The 24,374-nt window shown below is 43.7% G+C and overlaps 1 protein-coding gene across 1 annotated transcript in view; it reads right to left on the reverse strand.

The window, feature by feature from the left end:
* The window catches only part of CELSR1 (cadherin EGF LAG seven-pass G-type receptor 1), a 174,246-nt gene that overhangs the window by 65,434 nt on the left and 84,438 nt on the right, over window positions 1-24,374 (reverse strand). The window contains 3 exon segments of the mRNA XM_072860119.1: window positions 7,295-7,383; window positions 10,415-10,530; window positions 14,772-14,994. Of these exon segments, the coding sequence (XP_072716220.1) occupies window positions 7,295-7,383; window positions 10,415-10,530; window positions 14,772-14,994 (428 nt within the window).

The raw sequence follows: 24,374 nt of genomic DNA on the forward strand, positions 1-24,374 counted from the left end.
AAAACATCCCTGTTATCAACACTGTTTTCAGCACAAATCCAAAACATGGCCCCATAGCAGCTACTATGAAGAAAATTAACTCTATCCCAGCCAAAACCAGTACGCTTGGACATGACAAAAATTGCACATGGATATGGAGAGCGTGCATGGAGTGAAGGTGGGTGGTTTGGAACAGACCTGCAGATGCTTTTCATTTTATTTTAACAGTAAGAGCATTGACAAATACTGTCTTCCAATAGGTATACTCTCAATTTATGCCTCAGACATCTATATTCACAGAGCTCCCATACGACATTCCTCTTTCTGACCAACATATTGCCTGACTAACTCCAGGAACAGCAGCAAATGAAGCCCTGACCTCGCCTGGGGCTGCTTTTTTCTTCCTGTCTTTTCCTCCCTGGCCCTGTCGCTCTTTCCACTTCATTCCCCAAGTCCCAGGCAAGTGCAGACAGGATCTGTTCCTCTGTTGCAAGCTGCTTCATCCCGAGCCTACCTGAGCTGGCAGCAGTCCCAACACCACATCGCCCTCAAGACCCTCAGCTGCCCCTAGCTCCATCCGGAGCCCAGCAGCCAGGGAGGGCACACAAACTCTGCACAGCAGTGCTGGAGAGCTGCCACTCAGACTGCTCCGGGAGCAAGCAGGGCTCACTGAGGTCTCCCCAGATACAGAGCTGGTTGGTTTCGCCCAGAGGTACACCACTTCCCGGCATGGATGGTCAGCCTGTGATCCACGGTACAGAGGATTTGTGGATGCAGACTCAAAATGGTAAGCTCTGCTGGTACTGCAGCACAGCTGTACAGGCACGGTTAAATAACTCTTCAGGATCAGCTTTGGCCGAGGAGCCCACAGACGAAGGAGAAAGCTGCCCTCCCGCCCACTCGCCTGCTGGCTGAGCAAGCACAAGGGGAGAGCTGCAGCATCCACCCAAGGAACGGAAAATCAATTACACTGCAGGTCTTGGCACTGAAACAGAGGGTGTTTTGGCACCTGGAAACAGCTTTCAGCCGGTGGGTGAGGGATAGATCCTGCCCGGGAAGGAAAGGTACTGGCAAATTCTAGTGTGCAAGTGGGCCGAGAGCTAAATCTCTCCAGCATTAGCTCAGACTTTGGCGATACTCAAGCTCCAGCTTGCCCCAGATGAAGGACAGTTAAGAGAAACCATCACTTACCACAGGCAGGCGATTTTTGAAAGCATACGTGCATCTGATTTAGAGCAATGCACCTCATGTGCTTTGAATTCACAACGCACCGAAGATCAGCCCTAAGCAGCCCTCATTTCTTTTAAGTTTATCTCTAACTGAAGAATTTGCCTGTTTTCTCCGGCAGCTGTCTTCAGGCTAAACACAGGTCTGGGCTCTGCCGGGTGGGATGCGCACAGGGACAGAAAACATCAGGTAACTGCTAACTGCAACCGCTGTGAAAGGGTGGGCTACTCCTAAGACAGTCAAGCATCTGAAACAACCACCACGGCACTCTTCAGTCTAAGGAAACGCAAGGAAGCAGTAAAAGAATGGCAGCTTACTATCGATTATCAAATATGAGAAGAAACATTAGCCTAGTTATGGAAAAAGGGTCATGTTTGTCCTGAATATCTCATCTGAGGAGCCTGCAGGCTCAGGTGAGATACTCTCTGAGGCACCCATCATTTTACACCTCCTGACCATGGAAGAGGATCCCACGCACGCACACTGCCCGGTCTTAGAGTTGTTACTTTTGTGAGTCATTCTGTGAGTCATTCAGGGATTTGTTCATCCCATCCCCCAGAATTAGGTACTGCACATCAGTGACAGCGTGTTTCTCTCTGCTCTTCTCAGGTTTTCCATCATTTAGGTAAAATTATCCTGTTCTCCCTTAAACAGATGCAGAAGGAGCTTCTGCCTACAGAACAGTAACGTCCTTAAGCTACTTTGATGTCATATATGTATAAGTAACATATAAGATACACAGTGTATAAATATACATGTACATGCCCTTTATAATTAAAGGAACATGTCCATACGAAAAACATTTTTATCTTGTGCCAAATGATGAATTCTACCCTGAGGTAATGAATCAGGTAAAACATTAACATAGATTTGATGGTATATCTCAAATTCTGAACAAAATCGTGTTTCTATGAGAAGTTTGGGAGAGCGGCTTGAAGTTTTCACTTAATTAAAAACACCACCCACTACCAGGCTCATTAAAATCTCCTGTCCCAAGCACTGCCTACAGTCATACATGATCCTGTATGTGCAACAAATGCCAGATAGTTTATGTGATATTATCGATACTGAGCATCTTTACCATCAAACACCCTGGTGGTTTTGCTCCTATTTCAAACAAATATCAGCATGGCTAAACCTACTGACTGTCACTCATGCCGGCAGGCTCAGGAGAGCCAAAGGATAAGGACCAAACTCCATCAGAGGCTGACTGCACTCTCATCACGTGGAAAAGAAGCACATTACCAAGGCAAAGAGAGCAGCTCACATTGCTGCTGCCCCTTATGCTAGCTATCCTGTGAACAAGCAGCAGGTTGCTTCTGCTATTTTTCATCAATTTTATTTGCCAGGCTGAAATCTTCCCCCTTCTCCCACCTTTCCTTCCAAAATAATAATTAAAAAATCCCATTTCTTCTGAATGTCTTACCAATATATATACCTCTTGAGAAAGCATGTCACATGCAGGTCACCTTTAATTTAATACCTCCCATTGATTTTAACGGCTGTGAGATTAGGATCCCAGAAGGTAATGTGTTGGAGCTAACAGAGTCAGTGAGTAGCTTTCCTCCCTGCCTTCCCCCCGCTGTCAGCAAAATTCTATTATGGCAAGTAACACTGCTAACAGGTAAACTGATACCTATTACTGGGTAGCTGACAAGACTTTTAATATATAACTGAAACTAGAGAATGGCTATAAAACACTCCTGGTTCACTTCTGCTCTCTTATAGCTACTAATTCCTTCCCCTTGGTGTCTTCTCTTCCAGAAATTCAATACAGAGCCAACACTTCCTTAAGTACAACATCCATATGCTTCCCTTAGGCACTGCCACTGAAACCAAGTGTGTCAAGTGTTACCAGGAGAGGAAGCATCCATTTCCATCACTACATGGTAAATTAAATGACATTGCTTCCCTTCCTCCTCTGATACAATCTGTTTCATTACTGCAGTATTTTACAGTGCCTGTACATACCAGGATTTGTAAGAAAGCATCAAATACTCGAGCTGATAGAGAACTGGTTTGATGCTTCTCCGCAACCATGGTGGCGCAAAGCCAGCTCTGGACTCACCTCTTGCTAATGAGGCTCCAGTGTTTGTCCCTAGGCAGCAGGGGACCCTCATGATAAGGAGTTAATTATAAAACAATATTTTTCAACAACACTAAAGAGAAGTATTACCAAGCACATCGCTTCTGAGCTGAGTTATTTTCTGAGAAAATAATTTACAGGAGTCGCTTCTACACTTACTTCTTATTTCATTATCGTTACTACCAAACTGACACTGCACAGGCTGCCGCAGAACTGCGTGCCGCATTAAGGAAATTGCTGCTGCAGAAGTTTCACACCGGAGTCGCCCCCTGCATCCAAGTCACCCACTCCTGGAGTCCAAATTCCAGTGACGCTCAGCCAAATATCATCCACAGAGCTGCAGGTGCCAAAACCCACTCAAACTTTGCTTGTATCCGACCATGATCAACTCAGATTGCAGGAACAGCTTTCAGAGCTGAGAAAACTCATCTATGAAAATTTGCTTTGGACTGAAGTGATTTAGATTATGTATCAAAGCCTGTTAGTCATTCTCCTCAAAAACTAAAGATGAAAAACTAACTTCAGCTGTGATGAAATCTAATACTCCTTATGTGAATTACAGCATTATCTGAAAGCTCCAAAGAAGACCAAACCCCCTTTTTTCTTGCTAGATACTGTACAAATGCAGAAAGAAGGAAATAACCTGAACAGTTTCTAGCTTATTTTTTAAAAAGAAACTTTAAAGAAGCTTAACAAAAAAAGGAACTGGGAAAGAAGGATGAAGCTAAAAGTACCTGACCCCAAACGCTTGCTGAGAGCTCAACAGGAAATTTTTGAATTGCTGTTTATTTGAACTTGCACCACAACATGTCTCACATTTCCAAGGCAGGAGGAAGGGGTCCAGCTCAAAGAAGTCTGTCACTGCCCGAGGACACAGTGGTGGGCAGGAAGAGGACAGCACAGCTGTAATGACCCCAGTAGCAGGACGAGCAGCCTGGCAGTGCTCAGCTGTAGGAGTGTGAATAATAAGAAAAGTTCAAAATGTCTGTATGGGTTTTGCTGTGCAAAAAAAGCACAGAAGCGACACAGGAAGGGACTGATGAATGGATAGGCAAAAGTGATCATATCTATTAAATAAAGAAAATCTGCTGATGGAGCAAAAGGCAGATGGAGGGAGATGAAACTCTGCATGAGTGAGGGATAAGAAAGAGAAGGTATAAACAACTCTTTAAGGGTTTTTTAATGTGGGACATAGACAAATGAATAAAATGGATCTCTACGGGTATCTGGGATGACAGGTTATGCATTTCCCATGAACAGCACTGGGAAAAGATGTCTGAAAAGGAGCGAAGACCAGAAGCTCCCTGGGCAAGCAGCTGAACAGAAGAAGGGCCAAGGAGCCCTGCGGGGATGGTGGCGGGGGCAGCCCCTGTGGCCCCACAGCCAGGGGCGCGGTGCTCTGCGAAACGCCAGGGCGAGCCAGAGGGCAGAGGGAGGGAGGGGAGTCTGAAGGGGGCTGGCGGTGGGCATCAAACATCAGCTGGAGGCAGGGAGGAGGGAGCCAGCTCAGGGGAGCTGTGCCTGCTTGGGGAGGCTGCGTGGTGTCTGAGCGGAGAAAAGGGGCTGAAGTAGCGATGGCACAAGGGCCTGACACTGCGCGGAAAGATTTTGGAAAGAGCGGAAGGATGCAATACCTGAAAAATAATGTGAGTGCATAATTTAAGCAAACTCATGAGTTTTGGGTACTCTGTTATTCAAACACGTCTCAGCTGAGTCAAGTTTAGACACAGCATCCCATTTATCTTGGCACAACCCAAATCCCTAAATTATCTCTGTCTTTTCAACCTCCTCACAGGAACTTTTCTTCCAGCTTTGTTAAAACATGACGTAGCCAAGGAACTGCTTTACAAACAAATAACAGCTGAGGCGAAAGCTTAACCCTGCTGCAGGGTGCAGTGGGCAGCCTGGTGGGCAGATCTGAAGAGCTGCCTCCGGCTGCCGCTGCCCGCAGTGCCTGGTCCTTCTTTCACTGCGGAGAGCTGGTGCAATGTATGCAATTCTCTGACATGCTGGAAAGTCCTAAGAGCGTGCTAAATACATATAGGTTAGCATATCCTACTTGTGTCGTTTACTCAATATTGTGAGCTCCCCTCTGCCAGCCCAAATTTAACCATTCTGGAATAAATACTGCTAAGGGGAAGGTGATGACCTCGGTCTCTAACACGTAAAGCAAAGGGCAAAGTGCTGCTCTCCACAGTCACCCTGCTTTTCATCACTTTTACGTCATGCTAGTGGAAAGGCAGTGATGTCAGTGGTGTTCCCTGGCACAGCTCCTCTGCTCTCCCTCTCTCCCATGAGTTTCCTCCCATGCAGCGGGGACTGGCTCGTTCCCCTTCAAAAAACTGGGGCAGAAGAAGAAAATGATGACAGGGTGCACGTGTTAATGACAGGAAAACACCAGCTGCTAATCATGGTTCACCTACCAGTCTGCTTGAACAGCAGCAAGCCCTGAAAATGAGGCAGGAGTTTATTTTTAACATCCCTGTCATATCTCTTTGCCTTTTAAAGAGTGTCCTGGGGCTGCCCGGGCTCCTTATCTGCTCAGCAGCACTTCAGCAAGCTGCTCCAGCGGCTGTCCCCTCCCCTCCTCATCCATCGAGGAGCTTGAAAGCTGGAGTGTCTCTCCGCTGCCTCAGCAAGTGCCTTTTACTCTGCTGAAGTGATTCACTAAGAAATGTGCCGACTATGGAAACACTGCATGTTGCAGTTTGTAAGGAAGAGTCACAGTGTCCACAGATGCATGCATGGCAACACACCAAGTTTCACTTCTATTTCTCTGTGCTCCGGATAGTGGAGAGTTTATTAAGTACAAAACTTATAAAGGAAGTTTTAAAAAGTTATTTTTTTAATATAAAATAACTAATAAAAAAGGTTTTTATTTCCTCAGTAAAATATCCTTAGGCTAGGAGACCCTATCTAGGAGTCCAAAGAAAATTTTAATCCTCCCATTCAAACTGCCACACAAACTGTGATGAAAGGATGCAGCACTGGGAAATAAAGAACTTGCTGATCATATTAATCCTTCATCTTCCATTCAGCTTCCTACACCAGTATCCTGTTTCCTTTTTAACAGCCAACAATGCTCCTCTATTTCCTTACGCGATCCCCCATAATGCTATCATGTCAGACTTAAAAGCAATGCTTCTCAGTAACTAAATGAATTCTCTAATTTTTGTTATAGATTATAGAAGAGCTCTGACATCTATCTGTAAACAGTGACACCGTACACCCCAAAAGCCTGCTTTTTGGTTCATCATGAAATGCCTGGTTTGCACAAAGTCCTCGCCTTTGGTTCAGCCAAAGTGAACCTGCTCCTGATGGCTACCAAGGGCGCAGCTGTGGGACAGGGACCCCGGAGCCCAACTGTGAGTGCCATGGACTGGGCACAATGATGTTTTTTGCATTTCTCTTGTGTATCTTTTTATATAGCAGACAAAAAAATGATTTAGTAAGATAGCCCTTGATTACTGAAAAGTGTCATCCATTTAATAACCAAATTTTCCAAACCAGAGAAGCTTGCGTTAGCTAAACTGGTCGTTTTACACAAGAAAAGACAGTTATAGGGAAGAATTTAGCTTTGCTTCAGAAAATTCTACACTAGTGGTTTGTAGTTACTACACTGGAGGCTACTGCACTGCACAATTCTTTAAAAAGATCCAAATCAGTGAATCAGTTGGTTTAGATACACTGATACTTGTGAGGCTTTAAAGAACAGAAAACTAAAATAGTTCCAAGTACCTGAAGGTTTCCCTGGTAGTACTTCTGAAAAGGACATACTAGGTCTTATTTTGCCTTCCTGAGACAAAACTCGAAAGCCCTCAGAAGGAATTTTTGTCCCAGGCAAGGTGAGCAAGACCAGTACCATTTGTGCAGAGCTGTAGCAATGTGCCTGGTTAAATAAATAAAATGCAGGTCACCTGCAGACATCAGGTCAGAGCTAGATGACCCACGCCTCTACTACTTTGCAAATAATAGGCTTATCACCAACAAAATTAATCTTACCTTATTGTAGTACTGCACCTGGACCGAGTGCCACTGCCCATCGCTGACCCCTCCGGGAACAAACGGTGCCACTGTAGTGGTTGTCTCCCCTGCAATGGCAGGTAGAAGGCAAAAAATCAGTCAACATCACTGCAAACGCTGCTCTGCTCTAAACCAAAACACAGAGGGCACAGGATGCAGCTGTCTTACTTCATTACGGAGGAATTTGGGTTTTTGTCCTGTCAGACAGTAAATATCCCCAGTTTCATAGAATTATTTTGGTGCACAAATACAAAAATAGCTTCTGACACATTTGGGTGAATTACGTTATTTTTTATTATGCTTCTGCGGAGCGCGGTAGCAGATGGATTGGGTAGATACAGCTATTGCTGAAGTGGTCAACTGAGGAAAAAATGTACATGAATTTTTCTGCATTTCTGCCAAAAGCAGCACTTTGAGGTTTTTTTAACGAGTATCATGCCGGCATATTTTGTCAGGGAAGGGAAGCCTACTCCTTGCAAGACCCAAGAAAATCCAAAAGTACTCTTGTATAAAATCCATGGATGGTGACCTTGGTCCCAGCAAAATTTTACCAGTGATTAATGAAATTACTGGCAACCTTTCAGTATTTAAATTTGAAAGCAATTCCTTGCCATTGCAACTGGAAAGCTGAAGCTTTTAAGTCAGGCCTGAGTCAGCAGAACCATCTCAGTAACCAGGCATATCTGTTCCAAGGTAGCAGCAAAATAAACATTCCTGTTGAAAGTACATAAAAGGCCTGGCACAGAGAAGGGATTGCTAGGTTTCGACTTTTTTTTCCTCTTTCTTTGTTTTTTTTTAACAGTTGGAAAATTCTACATAATAAACCACAGGAAAAATAACTCCCTCCCATAAGCTAACAAAGTTCACAGTATTGTTGAGCTTAAAATGTACTTTCTACTCTCTATTTGCAACAAATACTTTACCCTGTGTGAAGTATTATTCCTGTGTCCCCTACTCTCCTTTAACTCTCATCCTATATATTTCTGTTATTTAAACAATACAGATAGCAGCTTAGCATGTTTGACATCTTGCTGTGATGTTTATCATTTAGTGATAAAAAATCTGTGGTAAAAATTGGGCTTTTTATTCAGCTAGCAAGTTTCTGCAAAAGGAAGATCACCTGTCTCCAATCCTTTTGCTTTGCTTTCTGTGAAAAAGTTGTTGCAACAGGTAAAACAGTCAGATCAGATGTCCAAAACTTGTACTGTTCGTTAAAAGCCACTTAAAACTATAAAACATAAACCATTCTCCTTCCAAATAAAATACCATTTGTAATATACAGGACCAGACCTGCTCTCAGGTGCAGTAGTGCAAATCTAAATTTAGTTTCATGTATTTTAAAGGAGTTCTTCCACATTTAAATGCATATAAGTGCAAGTAGAATTTTTTTCCTCATTCATCCTCAGGTGCCTTCCGAGCAATTTGATTCAAGTTTAGACAGGCAGAGCAGAGCTACAGAAGAAAGCACATCTCTCTGACTGCAGCGTGTTATTTCACTACACTAATCCATTCAAAAGCCTGCCTTAAAATCTGATTTGGACAACTTCGAGGTAATAAAGGGGAAATGAAACCGGATATTTTCAATCCAAAGGGCCCAGATATGCACTTAAGCATCGCTGGTAAATCGATGGGGTCACGCAGGATTTACCATGCGGTCTGAGGGCAGCGACCATCACTGGTGACGAGTGTGCAACACCAACGTGTGTTGCATATCTGCTTCTACTGCTTTACTGCTTGCCAATGTCTTGTTCTTCACAAAAATAAAGGAAGAGTTGACTAGAGTCTACATGTCTATACTGAATACAGATAACGGGAAATAACAGGATTATTTCCTGAGTTACGTGCCCAGTACAAAGGTACAAACACCTCACTTGACCTACACATAACCCCACTTGACCTACACGACAACAGCCCTTCCCAGATATTTGTTTCTGTCTCGATGGAAAACACCCCCTAAACCTGTGACAGCTAGAGGTTGTCTGCCCTGCTGAGATTTAGTAAAGCCACCAAAGCCTTCCCACCAAGCTCACCGACCTGCTCCTGGGCTGAAGCAGGAATGCATGTGGTCCACCAAGAGGTCCACCAAGAGCCTCAGCAAGCCTGCTGAAGTCCAGGGGGCGATTCCTGGTGGTTTCAACGTGCTTCAACCACGCTGTACAGCTGTGTGCTAACAGCTCCACCTGCTACCCTGTCATGGAAATTAGCACAGCAGGGCATGAGATTTTGGATGAAACTTGGGCTTTTTTAACTCGGGCAACACTCCTCTGCTGAGGCTCGAACAGTCAGGGTTTGTCTGATCACACCTTCCTCAGAAGAGCTTTGCCACTGCCAGGGCTGATTTTCTGGAGGAAACCTCTCCTCTGGGAGAAGGCCACAGTGGCACGGATAGGTGCCACCCTGAGCTTCACTTGCCTTCCCCTCTCTCTGCTCCCACAAGCACCAAAAGACACCAGCTTTGCCCTAGTGCAGAAAGCAAGCAAACGCCAAAGCCTCCATTTCTTGTTTCCTAGCCCACCGTAGCAATGAGCGGGCAGCTTAGTTCTCCTAAATTCCATGTGGGTTACAGCTTCTTCCAAGGGAACGTGCTTCTACTGCGCAGCAGTGGATTCCAGCAACAGCATTGCTCCTCACCAATCCCTAACGAACGACAGGTAGTTTTCACTTGTCTGCTAGCTTTTCCTTTGGCTTGCGCACATTTTTTAGATAACATTTATGCACCTAGTTTCACTGATGGTGTAGTGTAAAAACGCATAAACACACGACATTTATCACAGCATGATAAAATGAAGTCTTGTTTAAGCAAACGTTGGCTCGGAGGCCAACTTTCAGGCTAGTGCCAATCTTTTATAGTAGTCATAAACTCTGGCTTTTATAACTGATATGTTGACAATCTCCTGCCTACGACAGCGTTACCACCACAAACCACTACAATCTGGAGTACTTTGCAACGCCCGGCATAAGTTGTTTACTGTACAATGTCAGGTTACTCAATTAACTAGGCAGCAAATAGCTGTATAAAATCATTGAAGTGCATTTCCAAACGGGTTGAGAAGACCTCCTGACTGCAAGCAGAAATGCTCGACTCGAGCGACACCTCACCTGCAGAGAACGTGAGCTGGATCTGCTCCTCGATGATCTCCAAGGCTATGAAGTCGTGCTTCTCATTAAAACGCCCATTGTAGAGGAGGAGAGCATTCCTCTCCCTGGTTGCAAACCTAGAACACAGACATGAGGGGCTAGTTCGTGCTTAATGGCTTATGAATTAAAGACTGATGGTCAAGTTTCCCAGAAGAAAGACAGCATTGTATTTAGCAGAAAAGCAAGCCTTTGAATCTTTCTTCAGATAGAAAATTATAAAGTTGAGGAGTCAGCCGCAGGATAAATCTATTCTTTCCCAATCGACAGAAGCAAGCAAGATGGAAGTTACAGAAATCTACTCTGCAGAGATCTGCTGCGGATGCTGACCCTCACAAAGAGTAAAATTAGGCAGACATATGATGCAGCGCGAGTATCTGACACTTGCCCAACAGTAGCACTTACTACACTTTGCAAACAGTCCAAAAGCTAGAACGCATTTTCACATCAAAGGGGGAATACTTGCTGCCTGCTTGCTGTCTAAATGCTACAGGGTACATGGAGAGTCATCAACTGATTAAAAAGACCTGATGGGGAGGCAAGGGGGAAAGAAAGATAAGAGTTACTTTAATAATGCCATGTAGACAATCAGGGCTCATCAATCAACACGTCAGTCAACTGGAGGAAGGAAAATAAACACTTAAATGATTCCACTACATCAGTGCCAATGGGTGTTTTTTGGTTTTATTTTTCTTGTGCTTCTAATATGGGATGTATCACACCTTTCCTGCAGAAAAAGAGGCTTTTTTTAAAAAAAAAGCCTGTGGTTTTTTTACCAGCACAGAACTTTTTTTGCAAATTTCTGCATGTTGTGTGTATTTTATCATTTTTAATTGAATCCTATTATCTTTGGGGATTTACACACAGCTTTCATCTACTTAGAAATGCAAAAAATTTATTACACCTTACATAAACATTTTTACAAAGATTAATATTATATAAAGAGAGAAAGAGAGAGAAACCATGGGAATTTCTTGTGTTTCCAAATGGCAGTGTAGTTTGATTTTGTATCTTGAACTTCAGGAAATATGTCTGATTTAAATTAACCCACTTTTCCTACAAATGAATCAAATGCTGAACACAACTAATGAAAACTGCCTTCCACGGACAGAAGAAATGATTCTTGTGCCTGTCATGTCATGTCTACCAGCAAGACTCTCATGCGATGCAACAAAACCTGCATTCAGAGAATGTGAAAGAAGCAGTATTTTAGAACATCAAGGTCTGGTATTTGAAATAAAAAAAAATTCAGAACCAAAGAATATTTTTTAACAAAAGTTGTTTGTCAGACGTATGTATGTTGTGGATCACACCAAGTAGAGACTTTTCAGAACCAGGAGCCTGAATGTGAGCTACATGGAAATGGGAATTTTTATTCCATACATTTTTTAATATTTTTGAAGAAGAATGAATTGTTCTGGTTCAAAAAAAAGAAGCCAAAATTTTGACATTTCCAATAAAATACAAACTCCAAAGAATATCCGTTATAGTCCATCAAAATATTATACTACTGATTTGATTACTTTTAATCATTTTTGAAATATATTTTATTTCTAAATTTATTTAACATAATATAAAATAATATTATAGAAGTAAAAGGCAAACTAAATTAATTAAGACAATACCATTGAAATATTTCAATACTATCAAAACACTCATCTGGTTTTCACTTTTCACGATCAAACATTTCATCCAAAGGAATACAGTTCCTGTAAAGCATTTCCCAAGACTGTATTTTTCAGTGGATAACTGCTTCTTCAAAACTTTTTTGATCAGATCTATCCAGAATATATATGAGCGAAAGAAATGAGAATGATATGAGTGATGCTTCTTTAGTGGGCAGAAAGACTTAGTTTGATCAGCAACAACAGGAACCTTAGTTCTGTTTGAATATACTTTTCTGATATGGTTACAATTCTCTACCATCATTTCAATTATTAAATTATTATTTATTGAACTATTAAATTTTTAAGCTATTTTTTATATTTCTGTACTCCGTGTATGCTCAGTTCCATTCTTTGCAACTAGTCAAAAGCATCTTTTGTATCATACTAATAGTTAAAGCACTACTGCTTTTGAACTTCTCCGGTTATCACCAGCAGGGAAAAAAACCCCCTGTTTTTTAACAGAAGGGATATTTTTAATCTCAGGACATAGGAAACAAAAGACACTTTCTCAGAGAATTTTGAATAAATAGTGAGAAAATCTCTCCACTGACAGTGTCTCTTGGAGTGAACGAGTAGCAAGTGTTGGAAGGAAGCATGGAAGACGTATAATGTTGGGAGCAGAAAGACATGCCTAGTTAGTACCCTAAATACTTTTTTTAAGAAATCGCATTTTAGTTATGAGACTGGACAATGCAAACATCCTGCTCTTTGCCAGGAGCGGGTCATGAGTCACTTGAGGCTGAGGGAAGCGAGACACCCTGGGATTTTATGAATGCTCCCAAATCACAAAATATGTAATGGCAAATTGTCATCTAGTCAAACTGCTAATTCTTGCTTGTCCTCACATAATGTTTTCCACCTGCATTGAAGGATAATAAAAGCCAAAGAAATAACAAGTGTAAATAAAAGTGAACTTCAGGTATGAAAAGCTAAACATGTCGTTACCCCAGACAGTGTGGGATGAACCCCATGATGGTCTAGACTTTTTATAATCACACTGAGTGGACTGAACAGTGTTTAGCTCATGACTAAATATTCCAGCTTGGTTTTAAAGACAGTGAAGAAACCCTGGTGTAAGCACTACCTTGCTACAGTAGCTTGCCGTTCCTCAATAACCCCTACACAGAGCATTTGAGTCACTTTAACTTGAAGCACTCTACATGTCAAAGATCTCTTCCTGAAAGCCTGAAAAATGACACCACGTGGCTGCGGGGACAAGCCAAGGGTAGCGCGGGTAATGTATGCTGGCCGCCAGCCCAGACCACTCCTTTGTTTGCACTCACTGTAGGTCTGACAAGTGCAACAGAGCCTTTTGCTCCTCAGCTTTTCTGTGTACTTATATCTGATGCTCTAAAACGATCTTCATGGACACAACTCTTCCTTGCTTCGACTCGCATGCAAACCATGCCTGCGCTTTCTGATTTAACCAAAATGTCAAGATTCCATGAAATTTCAGACTTAGGATTAAGGCAGATGAAGGATAAAATGGAAAGAAGCTGCCTGGTTCCTGACAGATGTAAAACACCAGGTAACCGCTGGGTGCTGGATGGGACGTGTGCCTGGTGGTGTCCTCCCTGAGCACTTTCTCTGGACAGACGCACAAACACATCTGTCATTGCGGCTGTTGTACCTACCAACAAATCCACGGCCTTGCCCTTTGGGGTCGGGGCTAACACATTTTGTGCTATTTATTCACAGTCAACCATGAGGGAGAACCAAAGGTTGATCCTGACCCGATAAACCATGGGAAAGCTGCAAACCCACATCCTCTCCGGAGAAGAGGCATGTGTGCACCTGGAGCTCTGGCTCCATGGCAGGCAAGCCCTATGCCTCACCCAAGAAGTCTTCTCTGGAAGAGGGTTCTTCCCCTGGGATGTGTGAGTTGGGGGAGGAGAGCCCTGGTCCACACAGTGCGGCTGCCATCATCACTCCCCTCACCTCCCTGAGTGCCCCCACAAGAAAAGTGACAGCCAGCCCAGGAGAAGACTGTCCAACATGGAGACAGCAGGGCAGATGGGATGGGGATGAGGTTGGTTGTGCCTGGCAGCCTGGATGGGACCAGAAGCAGAAGCCGGGTGTGAAGGCCAAGAGGAGCGAGACGAGGAGCTGGGACAGTTGGGGTCATCCCAAGTCCAAGGCTGGGAACCAGCGGAGAGCAAGGACCTGAGGAGAACCAGCCTGTGCTCAGCCATGGCCTGAGGAGACCAGGTCCTCTCACAGGGGAGAAGAGCACTCCCAAACAAGCAGCACAAACTAGCAGCCTGTGCCTGAAAGTCAGGAGGCCACAGGCACAACTAGAAAAACACCTGACACACTCGAGAGGCGGCAAACCCACCACCCACCCTCGCGCCCCTCCGGCCGAGAGCTGCTGAGAGGCGACCCAAGAGGCCCTGGTGTCCCCTCTCCCCACGCCATCGCCCTGCATTGCAGCAGAGGAAGGTCGGGAGTTAGCACCTCAGTGGCATCCTCAGCAGGGCAGAAACCAAATGCTTTCAAACAACACAACTGTGCCCCACTCACAGGAGCCGCTGCCAGAAATACCCAGAGTGACCTCTACACGTAGATAATTTGGTTGGTGACAATATTTAACAAACACCCCCCAAGCTCAAGCGGAGAAGCCACCAGCCACAGAGCCCTTCCCCGCCGGGACTTACATGAGGGAGACGGTAAAGTGGAAGCGCTGCCGCAGCCCCTTGAAGGTGATGAAGGACTGTGGTGGGAAGCTCCTGGTGGTCATCTCGCAGTATGGCCGCTCGTATTCACCCGGGGGACACTCGCACTTGAAGCCCCCGATGAGCAGGTTCACGCAGGTTCCTCCGTTCTTACACACACCCGGAGCACAGCGGCCGGAGCGAGCGTTCACCTCGCAGTACTCTCCTGCAAGGGAGAAGCAGATGTCAGGGAAGGTGACACCTCACCGCAGCAGCAAGCTGTGACACTCAGCTACCCAAGTGTTTCTGATAAAGGTGAAGCTGCTTCCAAACTTCTGCACCTGACCCCCTCTGCAATTGAGGTATGAGCCTGTAATTGCAGGGGTGTAAGGATGCTGCATTGTCTTTCAAGTCTGAATTTTCAGGGGGGTGCGGGATATGATTTGCTGAGCAATCCTCTTGCAAATATCCAACAACATTGGCCCCAGTTTTCAGATTCCTTGGCTGCTTCCAGACCCGGTGATAAATATAAAGCTGGTGACAGATAGATCTATACGGGAGGAGGTAGCACCAGCAGTTAAAAACTTGCATGCTCCCTGTCAACCAAAATACGTGTAAATTGTTCCGGCAATTCACTATGGGTTGGAAACTGTGTAAACAGATAAGTGTTTGCACTTTGCCTCAAGTGGAATTTGGCTTTGCTGCCCATGGCGGCAGCAGGGCCCGGCTGAGCTTGCGACAATGCTCGCAAAATGTTTATAGAAAGAATAAGCAGGATGCCAATGCATATGTATTGCTTCCATGTTTTCCCATGTATCCTGCCGGTGACAGCCGTTTTCTGAACCCTTCCGAGTTCTGCGCAGTAACTGTCCGTGGAAGTTATGGATTCTGTGTACCACTCGCTGCAGTTGTTTTCCCCCCAAATGCTTTGCCTTTATTCCATTCAAAAGTCTGTATCAAGATGTGTTAAATGCAAGCACTAAAGAATCAGGTGTCTTGCTTTGTATGTACGCCATAATTTTTCCTGCATTTGCCCAAAATCTGAGAGTGAATCACAATTTAAAAAAACAATTTGTGACGGTAATAATTTGTGATAATAATAACAACTTTTGTTCATAATGTAGAGAGGATATCCACTTAAAAAATCCGCAGCTGGGACAAAAGCAGCTGCTGAATTAATCATTGTACAGAAAGCTAAACCCTCTATGTGAGTTAATTAGTTAACATTTATGTTTGGGCATGTGTCTTCCTAAGATACAAAGCGTGTTCAGATCCTGCATGTAAAATTGTTCAGAGATATTGAAGATGGCATGTATAGTTGAATTTTACCCAGTAACAATGTCTCAGAAATAAACATAGAGCAAAATGACACAACACAGCCAGCTGAAGGAATGAATACATTTGCAACAGTTCGATATTTGCATGATTACTCGCTACCAGATTATACAATTATATTAATTCAAGCACAGTTAAAACCGTGCAAATGCATTCCTGGAGGAAAGTAAAAGCAGCAGGAGCTGTGGGCAGTGACTCACAAACAAAGGCAAATTAAACTGGAAAGTTTTGCTCCAGTCACTGCCCCCGCAGCCCTGCTCCCACAGGTTCCCACGCCAAAGCCGCCCGCGCTGGGCGGCAGGCTGCAGCCAGCAGTATTGCCGCATCCAGACCTGGATCTGCACCTCTCTTCTATGCCAGGCTGTAAACTGCAATGGTTTGCAGCTGGTTTAGCCACTGCCCCAGGGGCAGTGATCTCTGAGACAAGGTGAGGTGGACAGCCCGGCCGTTTCGGCCCTCCAGCTTTGCTGCCTTTCTCCTCTCGCATCAACATCACGTGCCTTTCAGGCAGGTACGATGTACGCTGGCAAAATGCAGGGGCAAACACAAGAGTGCCATGATCATGCAGTCAGCCAAATGCACACCCCATCCAGGCGGGCTCAGCTCCGGAGGACGGACCTCCGGTCCCGCTCTGTGCTCCCCATGACGAGCAGAGCCATTGTACAACTGCCTCCTGACGAGCACATTTGTGAGTGTCTCCTGGTGAACAATACACTGGGGTGTTTCAGTATATTTTAAAAGGATGTAACACAAAGCACAGGGGAGCTGAACACATCTCTCTATAATAATAATTCTCACAGTTAACAAATTATTAAATAAATCTTTCCTGTCATCCTACAGGGAGTGCAAGCCAAAACCTCTGAAGTAATAAACCACAGAGCGAAGAGTTCAACTCGAAGCCTGTGCTTGGAGCTTTTCTGATTCAGCACCGATGTTCCTATATTCTCACTTCAACATACTAAGATGAAATGCTGTGAAAACTACTTGATAAATATCTTCCTGTTTCCATTTATTAACTGTGAGTATCAGGCAAGATTATGTGAATACACCCTCCTTGATACTTTAAAATGCTCTACAATGTGTTTCTTTTGGGAGAAATTGTACATATCATCCAAGACAGAAAATTCTCTCAGTGTATTGGATATGCCAAACAAAGCGCACACACACATCAGATGCCCTAAGAGGACACTACAGAGAGCACTTCTTGATGATCTGCTGCATAAGCACAGCCAATCCCCCTTAACACACACATCTTGTGTACCATAACTCTCAAAAAACTGGAAAAACACAATTGCTATAGAAAGACTAAACATGGGTTTATCACTTTAAAAAAAAGTAGTAGAATATTTTGTGAAATAACTCTCCAACTCAGAGAGGAATGTAACCTTCAAGGCTTTCTGAAAACAGAATGATGTATTTGGCAAAAGCAAATAATGCACAGGCTTGAATACACAGGGAGAAAAAGGAGCGAGCTAAAAGGAGAGATTCCTGGCACTGTAGCACGCTGTGGAAATGCCATGGCAATACAGAGGTGAAATATAAAAGCCTAAGACGGAAGTCATTGATGGTTCTGTATTAATTCTGTGATATAACAAGAATGTATAGACCATTTGTTTAGATACCTATACAGGCATAAAATTCTTTGAGAGAAAAGAACACTTACAGAAAAGTTCTACTGAATTATGTTTATTACTGCTTTTCATTATGATGCTTAAAGAAGTAGTTTAAAAGAATGTAGTTCAACTTTAAATAAGATCCTTTGTCCTATATTCATTCAGCTGTAGGATCATTGATGTCCCAGTTACTAAAATTATTCTGAATTCTCTTTAGTCTGTAATGTAAATGAGAACTGCATTTGATGCACATTCTTTGATGTTGAATTTTCATATTTTATGTATATTTACCAAAATACATTAAAATAGTGGTTTTGAAATCTCTACAGTAACTCCAAGACATCACTGTGCTTCAAGGCACAAAGTTCTACCAAGAAACTTGATAAATCCCTATTTACCCTTTTTTTCAAAAAATAAAAGAAGTGCCTGAAATTATTTACAAACATAGCATATTTGGCTTTATGAAGTAGCCATCTGAGGAAGTATTCGAAGCAGGGCTTTGATCAGGAGCACCCTTTTGGCCACACAACACACCTTTGTGTAGCCCTTGGGTTTGTCACTTCCAAGGGCGGCCACCTCATCCCAGACACGTTGCCGTCCCACAGCACTGCCCTGCGGGAGCTTTGAAGCACGGCCTGAAAAGTGCCCTCAAAATTTGAACCGCAGCCTGCATGGACTTGAAGGATGGGCTGGTTGCTGGCTGGAGCTGGAGTCGGAAGGCCCTCAGGGAAGAGCTACTTGAGGAGCTGAAAAGGAAGGGATCTGCATCCGCCAGCCTTTGGGATGAAAAGCGCCTGTGTGCACGCTTGCAGCTGAAGGTCGGAAGGCTGGGACATGCTGTTGCAGGGGATGTCTTGCAGTTCGGTGGGAAAAAATAGTACAGAAGAAGGGAGAGCTGCTGTGCAGCAAGGGTGTGGAGGGGATTGGGTGATAAGAGCACAGCCCAGATATCTGCCGCACACAGCCTGGGGACCCTCTCCGACACTGGCGATGCTGGCATGGCTCACCCCCTCACCCAGCAGCCTGTGAAACTGCCCTTTGCTCCTCATGGTATTCCCTTTGCTAATATAATTTCATTTTTCGCACTGGCCAGCATTTTAGGAATCACTTAAAAAACTGGTTATGTTTCACAGCTCTGTGAAATCCAAGCAGGAAGACGTGAAGCTTAGTCCCTCCAGCTGCTAAATCTAAAGCATGCACTGTCAGATAACACAGGCCATGGCTGCCTGTTATCTGCTGGGAGATTCTTGGGCTTTGAAAAAATCCTGGCCCAAGCCAGCAAACGGTTTACTGTTACAGGATAGTAGCTGATCTTATATGCTCTCAATTAACACTGATGACTCTTAAAGCTACAAGTCCTGTGGCTTTTACACAGCTCTTCAGGTAGTGCTTCCTGGTTTTAAAGCCCTTGAGATCACAACGTGATAGTTGCTTTCGACACTGCTTCCTACTCTCAACTATCATATACCTCTTCTCCGATTTTAGGACTAACTTCACAAAGATGTTAATCATAAAATTTCTCCTATTAATTTTATGTAAGTGAGAACACCACGATATCAGGTGTAACATAACCAGAACAGGCAAAGCAAAAGACCGGCTAGAAGATTTGGTCTTCCTCTGATCTATTCCAAGTAATAGAAGAGTTTAATGAATAAACAATAAATGATGATAGAAAAGTGAAAAGAAATACAAATAAGCTATCTGAAAAATGAAAAAATAATCTCACAATTGCAAATACTTTGTGAGCTGAACATTATGGGTTTCAAACAGCACACTGGCATGCATCAACGAGCCGGTCTTTGCAGAAATCTGCCTGTGGTTTTGCTGGTGAGTTGCTTGACCTCACAACAACAGACAATGTGTAACATTGGAAAGCTTGCTGGAAACAGCATGATGGCATTGGAATAAATACAGAATTACTCTACACTTCAGTTTACTGCAATGTGTTTCCATAATATCCCTGTTTAGGGACTAGTCCTCAAAAATTTCTACTATTTTCTGATTGTTTTCAACTGAAATACTACATTAAATAGATATTTACATGAAGCAGCAGACCTGCACTGATGTTCTTGTTTCTTTTTTTCCGGTTTCCCTAGACACATGTTAATTTTTCACTCAGTATCTGTAATTGTTTGACTTGAACTGATTCTTCCCTCCTTTCCTCCATCCTGCCATTTACTCTAGATACATATTAATCTTCTTCTCCATGTTTGTAGTTGCTTCACCAGAACAGAAAGCATTTTGAGAAGCTAATTTAAGCAGCCAGCCTAAAATGATGCACTTTAAAGTGGAAAGGAGAAACAACAAGAAATTGGGCAACTACATTCTTCAAAGAATTCCCATTGACCGGTTGCCCTAATAAAGAGCCAACTATCATTAAAAATGTATTTGCTATCTTGCACATGATGGGAAAATCAATCCTCCTTTTCCTCTAGTAACTAAACCGCTACTAACCTTAAATGACAATTGGCACTAAAGCAATCAGTGCACTAAGTAATAAGAAGGTTGTTAAAAACAAATTAGCTGCAGAATCAGCCTGGAAATCTCTATTCGGACAAGAGATAAAGAGGTTGGGATCCAACGCACCCACTTTAGGGGCGGTTTCACCATAGTTTAAGCTGAGTGGGAGTTACCATAGTCCCCTCCTTTCCCCAAACCCGTTGCACTTTCCACCCCCTCCCTTGTGTTGGCATTCATGTAATCCTGCCGCTGACTGATTTGTGGAGCTAAGATGGCAAAACACCACTAATTTCTTTATTGTAGGGTTAGTGATCTTCTGATTAGGTCCCTCCTAGGACTGATGGGATGAATAGCACAGCAGGCACAAGGGAAGGAGGCAGGACCATGCACCCAGGAATCAGAATGAAGGAATGGTCTTAGAAAGGTTTAACTGTTATGGAAATACAGCTGTAAGCCATTTTAGGTGGCTCATGTGTGAGTGTAGTGGCTCATGCTTGACTTAAGTGAACTGGATCAACGCCTTCAGTGGATACCCACCTCTCTCCACTGACTGTGCAGGGATGTACTGCAGGAAAATTTGCCTAAAATGTAGGTGCAAGTCAAATAATACAAATAAATACCAGATTTTGCCCATAAAGGGAAATTCATTACTTCAGTGGCTCTGTGGTCCATGAGCCTACTCTCGGAACCAAGTGGGACAAGTCAGCCTTACCTCCCAGCAAATGCCACTTACCAACGAAACATTACACAAACAAACAAACAAACAAACAACATCTACTGGTTTTACAAGAGATGTTAGAAAGCAGTTACCCAGAAAAAGTAACCAAGTCATTCTGAATGAAGGACAAGCTGGATCAAATAGAAGTTAGAAGCCATTGGTGTACTAGTGACTGTGATTAATGAGGGGATGACTATATTCACGTACTATTTTACGCAGATAACTCAGAAGTGCTATTTGAAGAGCAGAGGTAAAATCTGGGTCCATTAGAAATCAATGGTCAAAGCCCTACTGCCACTTCAGAGAGGCCCTGCAGATGCATTCATTAGACTTAATACTGACACTGATGGTTGTCACTTTGTGAGGTTTCCATATTATGCTGCTACTAAACGTTCAAATTTGAAAATATACTTTGGTCTTTCCTTTTACCTATTCATTTATGTTTTTAGAATTGGGACTGATCTAGGAAAATTAAAATCAGCCCCAACCCTCTTACAGGGAGAGACACCAGCTTAAGGTCCACTTTGGGCTCTCCCTCCTCCCCTGTGCTTTCAGCTCCCTTTCCTGCTTTTGGGACTATAAAGGCAGATAATGAGAAACAGGCTAAAGTAAAATAATACATAAACACATAAACACACACAAGCACACATCACACACAGAGACATACACTCACACTGTTCAGGACTAAATCCCAGTGACTTGTAATGACAGCTGTCCTTCGTAATTTAAGTTGCTAACCGTTCCAGATTTAACAAGATATATTTGCAAGAGAGTAACCTGAATTTAAAACACTAAGCAAAATAACAATAAAAACATTCCTCACACACACCCCATATATATATATAGAGCTTGCCAAGTAGCTCTCTGAGGTGATAGATAGAAAACAATCCTATAATAAGATACTCAGGAAATCATCATTTTATCTCTGGATCCAGTTTAATTTTTCTGTGGGCATAAGCACTAAGCTCTGAGCTGGTGGGAAGAGAGTGTGCAGAACTACCGGTGCTTTCTCAGCTATATATCATCCCTCCCCTTTACCATCACAATTCTCTCTTCCCTGTGCCTTCTTCCACAAAGTTCCCCCTGGGCATCCCTGATAACTCACAAATCAGATTTCCAAAAATCATGAGACTGGGCTAAACAAAGGTCATGAGATCTTTAATCATGAGATGCTCCAAAATAATGAACATGGGAGGCTTTTTATTTTATTTTATTTGCCTCTGAAGCTGTGGGTAGCATCTGCTGGCCCCAAGGCATGTGAGAGCTCTTGCTGGTCAAATTCCAGCCCAAAACACACGACCGAAACTGGCTGCTCTGAGGGAGCTCCCATTCCCACTCCCACCTCAACAGGAAAATGCTACTCGACCCTTCCCAGCTCTTCTTCCCACTGGGGTCCTTGGGGACAGCACCTGCACTCCAGCTGCTCCGGGGTCCTGCAAGCTCCTGGGAGGAGGAGGACCACAATGAAAAACTCCCCTGGCCAAACAAGCAAGGGAAAGGCCAGGACCCCATCCCACCTCCTGATCATTCCCCACTAGCAACCAAGCTAAAGTGTATTTTACAAAAGCAAGAGCAGGGAAAGCTCAGGTCTCCATCTCTCAAGCTGCTTGGGGCTGTGCCCGTTGATGCACTGCACACGCAGAGCAGCCACTGAAACGGTACCTGGCCCCTCGCCAGTCCAGAATCAGGCCCAAGATCCTACGTGCAGCACCAGCACAAGCAAAGATGTTCCTCTTCTCACCTCCTCCCCTTCCCTGGTCACAAAACAAAGCAAAACAAAAGACACCCTGCAGGGACGGGTGGATGGATGATTTGGGATTTGGGTTTTTTTGTGTTTTTGCATTTAAATGAGAAGGAATAATTGGGAAAAAAAAGAAACAATACTGAGGAGGATTAGTAATATTTGGGGCACATCTGTTGGAGAAATGAATTAGTCTGTGGATTCCAGAAATTATGAGCATGTTCTCAAGATGATATATGCTCAGTTTGAATGGTCACTGGACCTTGTCCTCCCATGCAACTTCCACCAGTGCTGGCAGGAATAGAGCACAGAGAAAAGTCACGACTGAGTCTTTAATACCTGCGCTCTCTCCCTTGCATACTTGTTGAGGATTAAAAATTCTCAGTCATTAAGCTTCCACTCTGTCTACACCAGAGAGCTCGCCTTTCATCTTCCAGCAACAAGGCCAGGAGTGGTGCGAGCAGCAGAAGCGCTACCAACACCTACCGCAAGTATTGCCATTTTTTTTCCTATAGCACTCTGATGAGCAAGGAGCCAGACACTACAGTAAAAAAGAGGTGCACGCAACGTGCCTGGGTTCTCCCCGCCGCCTGCTCCCATGGCACCGGACATAACCACCCCCAGTCTTCTGAGGAAATGTTGAGGAAAAGCACTCTTGTTTGAATGTGTTAGATGTGGTGGAGAAGAACAAGAAATAAAACATCCATGCCTTCAGCCTGCCACAGCTACCTACCAACAATTTTTGCTCTACGGGATCCAATGGGTAATTTCTTAATGTCTTAATCTCTACTCTTGGCTGATTTTACAACTATCTCTAAGCTCTGTAAATTATTGAACCATTTGTTGCAATGTACAGTGCCCTCACAAGGTGTCATCTCCCTCTGCATTTGACCTGTAAGTTAAAGCTTTACAGACCTTTTTAGGTTCTGTCTCTCACCCAGGACTATACACAGCACAAATCTACACAAGAGAAAAAAGAAACGCACCGAAATTTCCAGTTTATGTTGAGTTCTGGGGCAGGTTTGTATGTAAAACAATTTATCATAATGCAAATTGCACTTATTCGAGGTAAGATATGGTGATGAGGCAGTGCCTTTCAAAAGCCTAAGCTTTATCTCTGGATGTATTTAGTAGTATTTACTGTAGATGTCAAAGATAAAACCCAAATTAGATTATGCCATTGTGTCTGCAATTTGCATTATGTCTTACTTGGAATAAATCTCTTCCTAAAAATCCCACCTTAAAACCAATGAGAAACCTGGAGGTGTAGAGAACAAAGCACACCTCTGCATAACATACTTATATTCATTTATAGAGGAATATCCCTCCCTCCATTTATTTTTAAGACAATCATCCTCTACCTTTACTATATATACATCTGATACTATTTTTTTTTTCTCTGCTCTCTATGCCCCTTGATTCATCTCTGGGAGCATTACTCGAGGAGGGGCACATGGAAGGAACCAAAGGCTGGAGCAGCACCGTGGCTTGCAGGACATGTTCCCTTAGGGACAGCCTTTGCAGTCTGCTCCGGATTTGCATCCCGGCGCACCTGCAGGCCCTTCAGCTTGGGACCCAGCTGCCATGCCTAGTTCTCACCTCCTTCCACGGGCAGCAGTGAGCAAGGGCACTCATCGACTCGGCGTGCCTCTGCTCAGATGACAAAAAAGGCTATTTCATCACGCAAAGTTGCAATTTTTACCGGGCACTGAATGCACACTGAATGCACCACTGGCAAT

Source organism: Ciconia boyciana, chromosome 1, assembly GCF_034638445.1.
Source record: "Ciconia boyciana chromosome 1, ASM3463844v1, whole genome shotgun sequence".
Classification (NCBI taxonomy): domain Eukaryota; kingdom Metazoa; phylum Chordata; class Aves; order Ciconiiformes; family Ciconiidae; genus Ciconia; species Ciconia boyciana.